The sequence below is a fragment of the Solea senegalensis genome, linkage group LG11 (genome assembly GCF_019176455.1).
Source record: "Solea senegalensis isolate Sse05_10M linkage group LG11, IFAPA_SoseM_1, whole genome shotgun sequence".
NCBI lineage: Eukaryota > Metazoa > Chordata > Actinopteri > Pleuronectiformes > Soleidae > Solea > Solea senegalensis.
The window spans coordinates 21,722,226-21,736,999 of NC_058031.1; the positions used below are offsets into that span (position 1 = coordinate 21,722,226).

The 14,774-nt window shown below is 41.4% G+C and overlaps 2 protein-coding genes across 4 annotated transcripts in view; one reads left to right on the top strand and one right to left on the bottom strand.

The window, feature by feature from the left end:
- LOC122777478 (dedicator of cytokinesis protein 3-like) overlaps positions 1-3,476 on the top strand; it is a 69,932-nt gene extending 66,456 nt beyond the window's left edge. For all 3 annotated transcript variants that reach the window (XM_044038754.1, XM_044038755.1, XM_044038756.1), the window contains exon 54: positions 516-3,476. In XM_044038754.1, the coding sequence (XP_043894689.1) occupies positions 516-1,124 (609 nt within the window). In that variant the 3' untranslated portion in view covers positions 1,125-3,476. The remainder of the gene's footprint in view (positions 1-515) is intronic.
- A 3,268-nt stretch (positions 3,477-6,744) lies between these two features.
- LOC122777428 (poly(rC)-binding protein 4-like) overlaps positions 6,745-14,774 on the bottom strand; it is a 55,671-nt gene continuing 47,641 nt past the window's right edge. The window contains exons 13-14 of the mRNA XM_044038668.1: positions 9,420-9,589; positions 6,745-8,073 (exon numbers count right to left, since the gene is read on the bottom strand). Coding sequence (XP_043894603.1) covers positions 7,728-8,073; positions 9,420-9,589 — 516 coding nt within the window. The 3' untranslated portion in view covers positions 6,745-7,727. The remainder of the gene's footprint in view (positions 8,074-9,419; positions 9,590-14,774) is intronic.

Consider the following 14,774-nt stretch of genomic DNA (forward strand, 5'->3'; position numbering starts at 1 on the left):
ATCTCCAATATCATGGTATCGGATTTCTTTTAGCAGTTGCAGGCTCTTGGTGGAACATGCAAAACACTCCTTGAGTTATTCCTCCTTGATCACCTGCAAAATGCATCTTTTCTTTCTAAATCAGGCTCTCGATGTATTAGCTCCATGTCTTTGATGTTTCACTGTGATTATGTCGAGTGGAGTGTCAGGACTGACACAGCCAGTTATTTCCAGCCAACCCGTGTCTCTCGCTCTCTGCTCCAAATGATCAGTTCACAGCCTTCACTTGCAAATTATTCAATATAATTTGCCATTTCGAGTCAAATAATTCACCCAAATGTCTGTGACGATGCACCAGTGTTCACATCAGAGTGATGAGCTATTTTCTTGTAGCTCTATTTTCTTTTCCACTTGAGGGTAATTCCAGTATTTGTGACACAGCGTAAGTCATGTTAACATTCAGGTTCCTGTGACAACTCTGCTCTGACTTTACTTCAAGTGAAACACACCCACAATGTCTCTGTGTCTTTCACCAGTCTCCTCTCCACCCGATCCCTGGCTCCCCCACCAGTCCTCAGTCAGCTCTAGGGGGCAGTAACTCCACTCTGTCGGGCAGCGCCAGCAGCGGCGTTTCCTCCCTGAGTGAGAGTAACTATGGTGGTCAGTATCCAGAGCCTGGTCCCATCAGAAACGATGCCCTGGAGCCTCTACCCAGTCACCTGTGGTCTCCTCCTGACGAGTACCTGGCCTCTCCCTACCTGCACATCCACTATGGTGGAACTGATATTGATGCCGTGGACCCGGTCCGCCCCTTCCATTACCGCAGCCCCGCCTCGCACCCGCACACCCACCCACACCCGCATGCTCATGCCCACCCCGGGCTGGACAGTCACTCCCACGGGCCCCCGCCGCACCACCACGCTCCCACTCACGGCCCTCACCACATCCCCTACCGCCGGCCTCAGCCTCCAGCCGTGCCGCCGAAACCCTACCTGAGAGAGGGCTGCATCCCCGAGGAGGAGCTGGCACCTCAGCCCATCCCACTGCCCCGCAGGATCTTCCACTCCCCCCACGGCCACAGAGACGAGCAGGGGAAACACGCCTGGGAGCAGTGCATCAGTGAGGAGCACGAGGAGGCACAGTGATGAGGAGGCTGCACTCACACTTCAGTTAGAGCTTTTCTCTCCTCCTTGTCTTTTTCACTTCATTTGCACCTGAGTTAAAGGAGCAGAGACAGAAAAGAGTCTCTTGTTAACTCTTCTTTTTTTTGTTTTTAATTCCAGTGCATATGAAGGAAAGAAACACAGGAGTGAACCTTGGTGAGTGTTTGCTTTGAGGTGCGACTGCCCATCACTGTAGCCTCTAAGATGTTATTAGAAGAGAACGATCTGTCGAACACTGAGACAGGTTCACTTTGTTCAAAAATTGATTTTGTTTGTACACAACTGTACAACTTGTTTGTGAGCATGTTTTTTGTTTTGTTTTTTTAATTTGAGAATAATGCGACGACAGTTTTGTGAAACATGACGACCGCGATCATTTTACCGACATGATCCCAGGTGCAGTACAAGCTCTGAACTCCCTCAATTTTGCTTCTCATGTCATTTTCACAACACAAGGAAGCGACAGAAGGTTGTTATTCACAGTGAAGTGACTTCTCTGCTTGAAACGCTTCATATATACAAATTCTTATTTTGATAAATTTGCTACATTATAGTGTTTTCAAAGGCTTAAGTCCATTATGTTTTTCAAAACACTGTTAAGTGCTCCTTAATAGTGAATCATATCAAATGGCGCACTGTAATCCATGTTGCTGCTGCTGCTGCTGTGGCAGGTCTCGACGGTCGGACTTGCAGATCTCCTGGACCGGCATCTCAAGGGAAAATGAAACGTCAGCTGACCACAGACTTGACGATTCCCCCTCCGTACCGTGCGTATGGAAACCTACGTGAATGTATTCAGACGAGATGCTCTGTTTGTATTGCACAAGCTGCAAATCTGTTTTTTTTTTTTGTTCAAGTGCTTTAAGTTGAAGTCTCTGTTGAAGACGTCTGTGTTTCTCTCTGTTTGTGTGACAAAGATATCTTGAGAAGGAAGAACGCAGATTGCTGGACAGTGACAGGCAGAACTCTACGCCTGTCGTGTTTCATGTTGAACAGACGAGGACTTTCCACTTCACACCTCACAACCACCTGCTGGACGCTGAACACAGTACCATTCTCTCTCTCTCTCTCACTCTCTATCTCCCCTCCTTTCATTTTTTTCTTTTCACTAAATAATGGTGGTTGGACCATGTTAAGCAGTGAGGGCAGAGCGTGGACAGCTGCACTGGAGTCTGATGACACTGTCCTGACCTTCGGCTGCTGAGTGGCTGGTCGAGGTTGACCACTCAGAGTCGGAACTGCCTCCCGGCCTTAAGTGCACTCAATGCAGTTTGACCCTCATCCAGACTGTGAGAAGCTCATTTACCAACAACCGTTCTCCGTTTCACTCTGTTCACTCTATGCTTCCTGGAGGTGGGGGAGGGGGGAAGGGGGAAGATATCTACCTACAACAGTGATGTTTTTGTATGGTTTCATCCCGCTCTTGGTTTCAGATTGTTGTTTGGTTCATAGCGCTAATGTTTCCTATTCTGCCTGCGGCTCTTTCTCAATCACTTTCCGTTCGTGTGAAAACCGATGATGTGTTTTAGGAGAACACTGAAGCCCTGATTCGGAGGAGAGGTTATCTGGGTTTTTTTTTGCGGAGCAGAAGAACAGCACTGTTTACTGAGACATAGTGGGGTGGAAGGATAAAGCTAATATTTTAACAAATACCTGTTTTTCCTGGTTGTTTTCTTCTTGTTTTTTTTTCCAGGTGGATGCTTTGTGTTATTGTACATCAGGTTGTCAGCTGACTAGACAACATCTATTTTTGTATGTGAGATCATCAGTCGTGTGAACATATTTCAGAAGCCGTACCCAGGTACCACATATAGGCTGCTGTCCTTTGTATGGAGATGAACCTGAAGTTAGATATATATAGATATATATATACAGTATGTGAGTATCTCCTGAGAGCTCGATGGCTTGGAGGATAACTGGTGACTGAAGTGATGCTCAAAATATACGTACAATAGAATTTTTCAATGTAAATTCTGTCATTGTACATACAGCAGTATTGTGAAATATTTTTGAGAATTATTGCAGACACCCTCAAAAAAATCATTGTTTTGTGTATATACATGTACTCCAGAGATCAATGTAATTGATAAATATCTATAATCAGTGTTTGAAAAATGGACAAATTCCATTCGACTGTGGCCGTCTCCACCGTTCTTGACTTTGAGTCTTCTCATATAAATACTTTATACACTTTTCAATGTGCTTTCCTGTACATATGGTGTTAGCATGATCAAACAGTGTTTGGTTGTAAAAGTGGTTTTCCTACTCCCATAACTGCTGTGGTATGGAATTCATTAACAATGCCAAACATTAAAGACAATCTTTTATCAGCTCCAACGTCTTCTTTCTTTACCTCTGCTGTGGTGATGGTGCCGGTGCAGTGCGTGGAGGTGACAGTAGAGGGTGCTGTTTGTCATGGAAATGCAAGCCTGTGACTGATGCTACAGTGTTAAGATAACGCTGCCTTTGTGTGTGTACCTCTTTGACCTTAAAAGTGTTTCAGCGTTAAGATTGTACTCTAAAATACATAAGAATTTGTGTGTTAGTATGCGTGTGTGTATATTCTGGTATGTCCTCACCACTTCAAAGGGCTGTTGGAGGGTTAAGGGGTTATTGAAGTAGGTGTGTACGTGTGTGTGCATAGGGTTAGAGAGCAAACAGAAGGTGAGAACTACAATAGCTCACGCTTGAGTTATGTTTTGTATTCTGTTCTGTTCTGTTTTGTGTATTTTTAGTTTGTGTGTGTTGTTTTTTTTTTTACTTACTGCTGTCTCTCATTTCAGGTCACTTCACTTCCTGCCCTCCTGTGTCTTCCCCCACCTGTGCTGATCATCTGCCCTGCCCTAATTAGCCACACCTGTGTCTCGTTAACCCTTGTGTTTTGAAGATGTGTGATTTTTAGAAAGTCTAAATCCTGCTCCACACTAGAGGATTTTCAAATGTGACTTGATTTTTTTTTAAAAAGCGTGGGAGGCCATAATGAACAGATTGTCAGTGTTTTAATCGATGGTCTAATCATCAGTTATTAGCTGTTGTTTATGTGATGTCTTGTGCAGAGGAACACACAAAAAAGTGGATCGGGACCAAAATCCGGCCAATTATCCTCTGGTGTGGGGCAGGTTTCATCTGTTTCCTCAGTGACAGTCCCTGTAGCTTTTCCCCTCATGATAGTTTCTCATGTGTGACCTAGTCTTGTTATTCAGGATCCAGCTCTTTGTCTAAGAGTTTCTGGATATATATTTTATCTGCTGACCTCTTGTAAATTCACACTCACCTGTGTGAGCTATTGTAATATGAACTTCACACTGCAGATGAAGTGTCTGTCACTTCCCATGTGTACGCACACAAACAGCACTGTGCAAAAGTCTTAGGTCGCCACCAGCTTTGTTTTACGTCGGTCAAGTTCTGTGATCATTGCCGTTTGGATTGACTGAAAGTTGGTCTTAAATACATAAATATATATATCAGTCATCATCTTCATCATCTACCGCTTTATCCTCCACCAGAGGGTCGCGGGGGGTGCTGTGACAATCTCAGCTACATCGGGAGATAGGCGGGGTACACCCTGGACAGTTCGCCAGTCCATCGCAGGGCCACACACACAGATAGAGACAGTTAGAGTGTCCAATTCACCTAATCCCCACATTGCATGTTTTTGGACTGTGGGAGGAAGCCGGAGAACCCGGAGAGAACCCGCGCACACGGGGAGAACATGCAAACTCCATGCAGAAAGGCCCTTGTTCCAACCGGGGCTCGAACCCGGGTCTTCTCGCTGCATATATACATATGTGTATATATATATGTGTATATATGTATATGTATATATATATATATGTAAATGTATATATATACATATATATGTATATATATGTGTATATATACATATATGTATATATATATGTATATATATATATATATATATATATATATATATATATATATATATTCATATATATGTGCACTGTATTAACAAGCTGTCATTGAGTTCATACAACATGTGTGTGATGCTCTAACATGTATTGAATGAACCTGGTGTAATAGCAGATATTTGAGAGCCAGTAAGTGTAACATCTAATGGCAGCCTATACGTTAGTAACGTCCTACACTGATATTCAAATACATTTGCTGGTGTATAAAACTGCAACTATTATTTTCATCATCGATTGATCCACCCATTATTTTCTCCATTAGTGAAGTATTTGTTCGATCCATAAAATGTCCAAAATTTCCCAAACCTCAATGTTTCCTTTTGTCCACAAAGCAAAATTCTTTCAGTTTTAATGATTTATTCATCAAATGGAACAAAGAAACCAGAAAATAGTCACATTCAAGGAGCTGAAAAATCAGAAAGTTTGTTTTAATGATTAAAAAAACAACTCAAACTGAATAATCGATGTGTATACATTCCGTTCAGTATGTCTATGTTGATATAATGTTAAAAAGTGAGTCAGAATGTCAGGTAATTAACACATCCCAACAAACATAGATACAATTAACACTATTTTTAACACTTTATCAGTTTAATGAAGTGTGGCCTACAGATGGCATAAGTCACCCACTGACACCCTGTTTATCACTGTAAACATAACCTCAGTGATAATTAGAACTAGAGCATACATTTAATATCATAATCAAGATAGCATGCTAACTAGATAGATAGATTCTAGCTAACTAGCACGCTAACTAGATAGATAGATAAACATGCTAGCTAGATAGATAGCATGTTAACTAGATAGATATATTGATAGTACGCTAAATAGATAGAGAGATTCTAGGTAACTCGCACACTAACTGGATAGATAAATAGATAGATTAATAATAAAAATAATAGATGGATGATGGATAGATAGATAGATAGAAAGGATTGTGCAATGTCTTGCATATCTTATTGTTATGCAGGCATAGAAAAAAAAAACAGACGAGTTACGATGAAAGGCTCCTCGCTGCCTCTCCTGAGGAGGAGGATGATGATGATGATGCTGTGGTGCATGCTGATGATGCAGATACTGGATTTTATTTTTGCAGCATCACTGTGGCTTCGCTCTCTTTTTTTCTTTCCTCCGTTTTCTTTTGTTCCACACAAAGCTAGAATTTGTCTTAGGGGAATTACCGTGACTTGTTTCAGTATAACAACATGCTCTCCGCACGCAGCACAGTGTGCTTTTGTTTGTGCACTGACATGCATGTCAGGCTGTTATTGCTCGGCTCATGGGCAGAACGCACGTCTCTTCCCCGAGTTGCACCGTCTCATTCTGCAGTTATTGTTCAGGGCACAGGAGCACAGTGAAGTGAAAAGCACCTCATAAATCCCGGCAACTGGAATGAGAAGCTGTCATGCAGACTGTGTTTGGAAGAAAACAAAAATAACCTGGATCTGGCACTGCATCATGTTGTGTACACTTTCCCCTCCTGAATGCTGTGCTACTGCGCAACTCCATTAATTTATCACTGAATTCATTTCACGGTTTATATACCTGTGAAGCTAATAAAACTGAGCCACAGCATTGTTGTGCAGCAGACAGTCACAACATAAGGATGAAAGGGAAAAGACAAAAACTAGGACACAAGTCAGGAAACAAAGACTTTTAATAAATGAAACAATACTAATAAATAAAGATTAATCCAGTTGCTCATTCAAAACAAAATCCAACAAAATGAACATAACACCAAACAGTAACGTACAGTACTGTAGCACAGATTATTAAAAAAAAATCCCCCCCCAAAAACATTTACAAATTTTCTTAAAAACTTTATGAGGCAAACATAGACATTGTATAAAAGCATTGTACAGTAGAGCATCTGAGTATAATTTACAAATTTATTGGAGGATAAATACTCATAGCTGACCTCTCACTGGAGAAACACGTATAAAAACTGTTATTTAAACATGTTTCTCAGTGAGGTACCAATGTTTTTTTTTTCTTTTTCTTTTTTTGTTTTTTTTTAGCGATCAATTCATATGCTGTCTTCAAAAATGGACGTAGTGAAGTAGCAGTTAGCCACCAGGGGGCGATTCAACTGGTTGCAAAAGGCAGTCTATGGGAAAATGAGCTTCGACGACTTACTTGATTTATAACATCAGCAAATATTTTCCTGAGGAGTTAATGGTCTCGATCACTAGTTTCAGCTCTTCTTGTCAGTTTTGATAATGGCGTTTCCATTTAGAGGACAATAAACAATCAAGCATGACACATATGAGTGTGATTGACAGCTAGCATCGTCCAATGGGAGCGTGGTTACAGGTGACGTCTGTCACCGCGTCAGTCGAGGCTTCTCAATGGGAGTTTGTTTTACAACTGGAAAAAAACACTACGTCCATTTTTGTGTTCAGTGTAAGGATCGATATCAGTGATGAGGTGACAAATGAAAGCAGTCCATCAATTCATGGGAAACTCACAACTTATCTATAACCGTAAATAACTTGAAATACCTTTATCCACATCTCCATTGGTCTCGTCTCTGTTGGTGCATCACAGGTTAAAAGTCAAGAGCATCTCTGCCGGCGGGTATATGGCTACATCAGGCGTTTGTGGAAGTAACACTGCACGCTCGTCCCTCCTCCGTCTCTCAGACACAGAGGCCACATCAGTAAGGAGCGAACTTCTGTCTCTCTGGCTTTTTGATGCAGTTGGCTGAGGAGATTTTGGCGGTGTAGGCAGCCAGAGTGGAGTGGGAGGGGGCTGCAGTGGCAGCCACGGTTGGGGCGGGGCTGGACAGAGTCAGGAAGGGGACGGACTTCACCCCCAGCAGGCCGGAGAGGGGCATGGCACCGTACGGGGTGCTCGCCAACATATGAGGGGTCAGTGCACCCATAGCAGCCAGGGTGGGAGTGGGGGAGGCAGCTGGGGAAGTGGGCTGGGTGAAGGCCATGTTGAGGTCGACAGGAGTTGCCATGGTGGCGGCCTGGGCCGTGGATTTGGCTGTCTCTAAACTACGAGGGACAAATAGAGGAAGAGGGAGGGAGGATAAGGAGACAGAAACAGAACAGAAAATTAAATTAGAGGACTATGATACGTTCCACTTACATTGGAACTCGGAAGTTGGACCTGGGAGTTACGTCACCCCCCCCTGAGTCGGATATGGATGCAAACGTATCGGGCTAGTCATTGTTAGCAATACCAGTCAATAACAATGTCTGTGGTTAAAATGAAACCATACTATCTAGTATTTGCAGTATTTTGAAATCCCATGTTGGGGTTGGTGAGGTTGCTCTGAGTTGGACATTCCGAGTTACGACTATAAATGGAACGCACCTTTAGTCTTAGCCTAGTGTTTCCAGAAACGTATCAAGTAAAAACACAAGTGTGTAGATTAACTGTTGCATTGTGGATAATATAGGAACAAGAATGAACTGGGGGAAAAAGGAAAGAGTGCCAATATGACTTTTGGAGTTCCTCAAGGTTCTATACTGGGACCGGTTTTAATCTCAATTTGTCTGTTTCCTCTGTGTGTGTGTAAAATGTACTTAAATGAATAAAAAATGAAAACTGTTTAGATGTTCCAGGTGTAAAGCATGAGTAACTCTGGTAGATGCAGCACCAACACATTGATACTAATCTCTGAGTGTATTATACAGACACAAATTCTCCTCGTCAGTGAATGAACTGGACAAATCCTTCTCTCTGTAGAGTATTTGAAATGAATGAAGGACATGGGCTCAATTGAATATAGCAATAATAACAACAATAATATAAATAATAGCAGGGACCAATTACGACCAAATCCATTTCTAAAGAAATTATGTTCAGTATTTTTGATTTTCCATTTCCACATTGCATTTTTCTTTTTCAATGTTGTTCTTCATTTATCCACTTATATTCTGTTTATTGGGACCAGACGTTTATCCACTTGTATTTATATGAACTAATTCAATCATTCACTGCAATGTTCTGTCTTGGTGGTGAATTATTTTCTTTACAAAGGCAGCTCATGGCCAAGAAAGGAAGAAAGGAACTGAGCATGTAATTGGAGGTCAAGGATAAGGATGGGTTAAATGCAGAGGTCAGTTTCACTCTCACTAATTGGTGTGTGTGTCATTTTATTTCTAATGTATTGAAACAACATCTTCAAATATATAGTTAATCAGTGCTAAACTACAAATACCCAATTTCCAAATAGAAACGGTTACTGTGTCGCACAATTATCAGCTGTACCAGGACATTCCTTATTACTGTTCATCAGGAAATATAGAGTCACCTTTGACACTTTTAAATCTGTGCATTTATCTGTTGCCTGTCTTATTCATGATGAGTGGCTGTGCATGTCACTGGGCCTCACCAGGAGGTAATGAGGTACTGGGCCAGGTTGATGTTGACCGGTGTTCCTGTGATAGTGACATGGCGGTCACTTGTCCCGTCCAGCTGGCTGCCAATCTTGATCTGAGCCCCCGACACCTGCCGGATCTCGTTGATCTTGGTGCCCTGACGACCGATGATGGAGCCGATCAGCTGCGGGAGAACAGAGGTGAGGGTGGATTAGTCGCTTTGACTGAAAAGATGAATGAGTCTGCTGATACACGGGGGAGGGGGAGGGGGAGGGAAGGAGCTGCTTTACGAGCACAAGTGGCTCGATAAATCATTTGACTGAATTGAGCTTCTCGACGTCGTAGGATTTGTTATGCTGATGAAAGTGATTCTGACCAAAAAGGGCAAAACAAGGCGACGGGGAAAACAAGCAGTGTGCAGCGAATGTTGAGATGACATAACGCAAACCACTTCAAATATTGCAATTACACTGTTTGTCTTCAGTCGCGTCGGCCATCCATCATGCATGTCAAAGGCACTTCTGTCTCCCAGGAGTCTCCGTTAATTGCTACTGCATGTGCACCGGTAACAGAGACGAGTGAGGGCACATTTGCCTGTCATTAATCTGAGTGGCTAAAAGGTTATTGATTCCACGGAGTGGTGATGACTTCCCAAACAAATCACTTCCCAAACGCATGCCAGCGAGATGCATCTCCGCACTAATGGAAAACATAATGGGAAAATAACTCAAATATATAATATACAATCCCGTCGGCTTGAGTGTTCCCATTACTGAGAAGAGATTAGACAGTGTGGCACAAGTTTTATTGCATGTATTATTACTTTGGTTCTGCTTTCATTAACCAACCTGGACCCTTGGCCATTAGTGACAATAGATATTTACCAGACCACAAGCTTGAGGCTGCATATTAGCTCAAGTGCAGGGTGTCAGAGCTCAGTGACACGGTTCCGCTGCCAGATATACAGTGAGTGGGGACAGGCAGTGATGAAGTACTTTTAGTATGTGTGTGTACTGGCAGCTTAACGGCTGACACAGAGGTAGGAACACGCACACACACACACACACACACACACACACACACAGAGCGTTTGTGCGGCACTTGTCCCTGCTTTTCACATTCCTTTCCTGAGAAGTAAGCAGCCTGTTCCACAATGTCTGATTTGTCACACAGCGACCTGGTTGGTCTGCCTGGCTATTATTGGCTCAGCAGTTTATTCTAGGGATAGGGTGGAGGTGTGTGTGTGTGTGTGTGTGTGTGTGTGTGCGCGCACGTGGGGGGTGGATTTTTAAGACTAAAGAGAGCAACTCATGAGACAATGGCCACTACAGCCCTCAAATCACAGTTAATTTCTCCTCCCCACTGAGACACAGACTCTCCACTGGCCTTTTACACCAGCTGTCAATAGACACCAGCTGTCAACTGCTCGCCCACTTTGGCGCGCATGACCTCAGTCAACAGTCATTCCCGTAGGAACAATCCCAATAGACACAAATGAAAAAAATTCTTGAAGCTCCACTTTAAACAAAAAAAAATAGATTTAAATGAACTGATATATTAATTTAATATTAATTATTAAAGTTTTGGTTCATTTTCTATGGACAAAAAAACTCAAAGATATACATAATTATCTGTCAGTGCTATTTAAGTACAAAATTCAGTGTACTGTAAAAAATTATTATCTTGGTTTTTAAACCACAATGTACTGTCCCTCATTTTAAACCTCTTGATATTTATGTATTTATCCTTTACTTTTTGCATTTGATATAATTGGGACAGTCCTCTAATTGTAGACCAAGTCTTTACATTTCTGTATGTTAAGTTAAATAAACAGTGGGTAGGATTTTGCTTAGTTTCTTTTGCAGTTAGGAAACAAGTTTGTGTTTCAAATGTGTTTAAATTTTATTTGAACTCAAATAATCCTGAGTTTTCTACAGTATTGCAATAGATTTTGACATTTCTGACGGTGGTTTATGTGTGGTTTTCTGTCAATTATCACTCTTAAGACTTTAGCACTGTATTTAAGCACGGTATTGAGTTCATCTTCATTAAATAAATATAATATATATAAATATAAAATACTTCAATGACTTGTAAACCTAATGAAAACAACAGGGATTTTTGTTTTGTTTTGTTTTCATATCAATAACACGGTGGCTCCTGATCCTCAGCTGTAAGTGGCCCATATTGTTGAGTTCCTGCTGAGGCAGTTATTTGAAAGGACACAGGAAGAGCAATGGAATGGCGAGGGTGCAGCCATTTTTCTTCTGGCCAAGTCCTACTTGCGCAGTATTACAGTATATCCTGCTGACTGTGTGTAAGCTGTTTCTCAATGCATCTCTGTGTGTGTGTGTGTGTGTGTGTGTGTGTGAGATGCCCCCAGCCTTCAGTGTGTAAGCACAGAGCAGGATTGTGCAGGCGGAGTGTGGCTCCAGCCTGAGGGGGGATGGAAGGCTGAGGAGACTCAGTCATGGCTACAAGTCATCTCTTCTGGAACAATGGCCACAGCTTACAGCTGTCCCTGTCACGTACAGCACTGGACTCCCTCATTCCTCTGATGCATTGTGCCACTCGCCATGTGGGGGTTTACTTTGAGGGGGGGAAAAAAGCCTTCAGGCATTTTAGAAATGCTGTTGAAGGCCATTCCTAAACTTTAAAATGCTGCGATCCATTTTAAATTCTGAAGAGGAAAAAACCCAAAAAAAACTCCACATATCTATTTTTTTATCCACTAATAAATCAAGGAAACTGCCTTAAAAATGTAATTAAATGTAACAAAACATGTAAGTATGTGATCATGAAACAACATGGGCTCATGGGAACTGTTGTTTTGTCGTCTCCTCAAATAAGTGGATGATGTCATAAAAGGGCGAAGAAATTAAATACAGAGACAGATTTGAATAGCAGAAATGTTCCATATTGTATCGTTGGACTTTGGGTTTAATTTACATCTACTTATTGAGTTTATTCAAGACTGAGTTGTGATGTTTACAACTTACAAAACAAAAGCACATAAATGATCAGTGGATTGTGCAAATTCATCTACATGAACGCAACCATTTGCAAAGGAAATTTAATAATTAAAACTTAATATCCACTTCTAATTCTGTTTATTCTGTTAATATAATGATTTGAGCCGAATGTGGGTGGTGTAGTGGTGTGCAGTATTATCTCACAGCGAGAAGGTCACCAGTTTGGATCCCAAGGACCTTTCTGTGTGGAGTTTGCATCTTCTCCCTGTGTACTCCGGTTTCCTCCCGCAGTCCACAAACATGCAGATTAAGTTAACTGGACACTCTAAACTGACCATAGATGTGAGAGTGTGACCCCGCCTCTCCCTATGTCACTTGGGATTGGCTCCCGCAACTGTCATTATGAACTTTAATGACTAAAAATTTAAATCATTTTTTCTATGATTTCTTGTGGCCTACTTGCAGTACCCCTATGGCTCACCAGGGGGCCATGGCCCACATTTTGGGGATTATTGTTCTATATGGTAAAGTACAATACTCTCTCTCTCTTAAAAATAAATAAATAAATAACAGTTCTCTCTAATAAAGAATTGCAGATATGAGGTATGGATTAGTTTTTCTTTGAATCTAAAGGAGCTGCAGCAGATAAAGATTCTCTCATTGTCGATAAATCCCTTCACAAGACATCTTCAATAAAGGGAACACTCATTCTGAAGATGAATCCTGATAAATTGCACTTTATTCCTCGGAGAAAACAATCCTGGATTTATTATTTTCCAGAAAGCACATGGATGAGCCGCAGTGTTCCAGTGTTCCAGTGTTCCAGACACACTCCTTTGTCACCAAACATGGCCGCTGCAGTTTATTTTTAAGTCACTACCTCAAATACCATCCTGCCGCAGTAAATACTTGCGATAGCTACGCAGTTTAAAATAGTCCCCAAGAGATGCACTAACATCAGCTCCTGTTTGTGTTGATAGTGTTTGGATGTTGGAAGGAAATTACTGAGCCTTTTTAGAGCAGACATTTTGATGAGCTGGTGCAAGTGAGCTAAAAGGCAGGAGTGTTTCTTGGGACTTTGGCTTCCTGAGGCAAAGTGTTTAATATTTAGGGAGGGTTAACTGGCAGAAATTCTATTTACTACCCATAAATATGTTTGCATGAGTGTGTAATCACTTTAAAAGTGTTAGATTAACCCTATTATAGGCTAGCATGCTTGTGCTAGCATGCCAGAGTTAGCATTTCAGAATCTTACTTTACAAACTTCTGAAAAAAGAACAGCTCCCCGACATAAACCCAACGCGTAAACAAACGACTCAACGAGGAAACAAAGCGAGTAAAGAGAGTTGTGTATGATTATTTACCACTAATTATTCCACACTGGCCCTTTAAAGCTGCTGATAGCGACCGTGTCGTCATTGGCTAACCTTTGGCTAACTTCCTGCGTATTGCTGCTGTTAGCGTTCCCCTCCCACCTGCCTATGCCAGTCAATGAACCCATCTGATGTTTTATTTACAGAAAAACAAGCTGAAATGACTGTTTCATTTGCTGTTCTGGCTCCTGATTGGATAAAGTGTTCATATATCCAGGTGTTACCAATTTAAGTACTGGTTTTTCAACCATTTTCTTTTTTCAGTGTAGATTTGACATTAATTCTCATTAACTTTGTTATTCAATGTCTTTTCACAGCTACTAATTAAACCCTTGCCACAAGTAATTTATATTTACATGAAATGATAAAGAATATCTATAAACCACGGCGTTGTCTACATGACAAAACTGTTACAACAGCCCTGCTTACAGGAAGTCAGAATATGTTACATATTCTGACTTCCTGTAAGCAGGGCTGTTGTATTAAAAAAAAAATACAATCAATGAACATTTTAATAGCTCAGATCTTTTCATAAGATTTACTAACAACAAGCAACAATAGTTATCTTATCTTTAATGAGCTAAAGTGATTCTGTTATTACACCGGATACCAGAGCTGCAAATTAAACCATAAATTACTAACTGCTTAATTATGAATTTGACTTGATATGTGGGCTTTTTTTTATTTAATTCATTTTCTAAATGAAACAAGGGGAATAATGAATGTAATAATTAATAACACACATCCAAACCAGCAAAATGTAACATCCGAGGGATCAAGACGGGAAATGTAGCCCGACTCTTTTCATTTGAAGTGACTCGATGCATTTTGCTCTCGGATTGGAAAGACGTTTCATCAAACCCTGGTGGAGGCTGAGTGAAGAGGGAAAGGATCCTTGTCTGTTTTCTTATTGGCTGTTTTGACAGCAGACAGCTTCTAAGTAGGTCAGGGAACATGAGAGGATTTACTGAGCACTCATGGGAGTCACTCCGAAGCACTGCAACTGCAGCCCAGACAATAATGC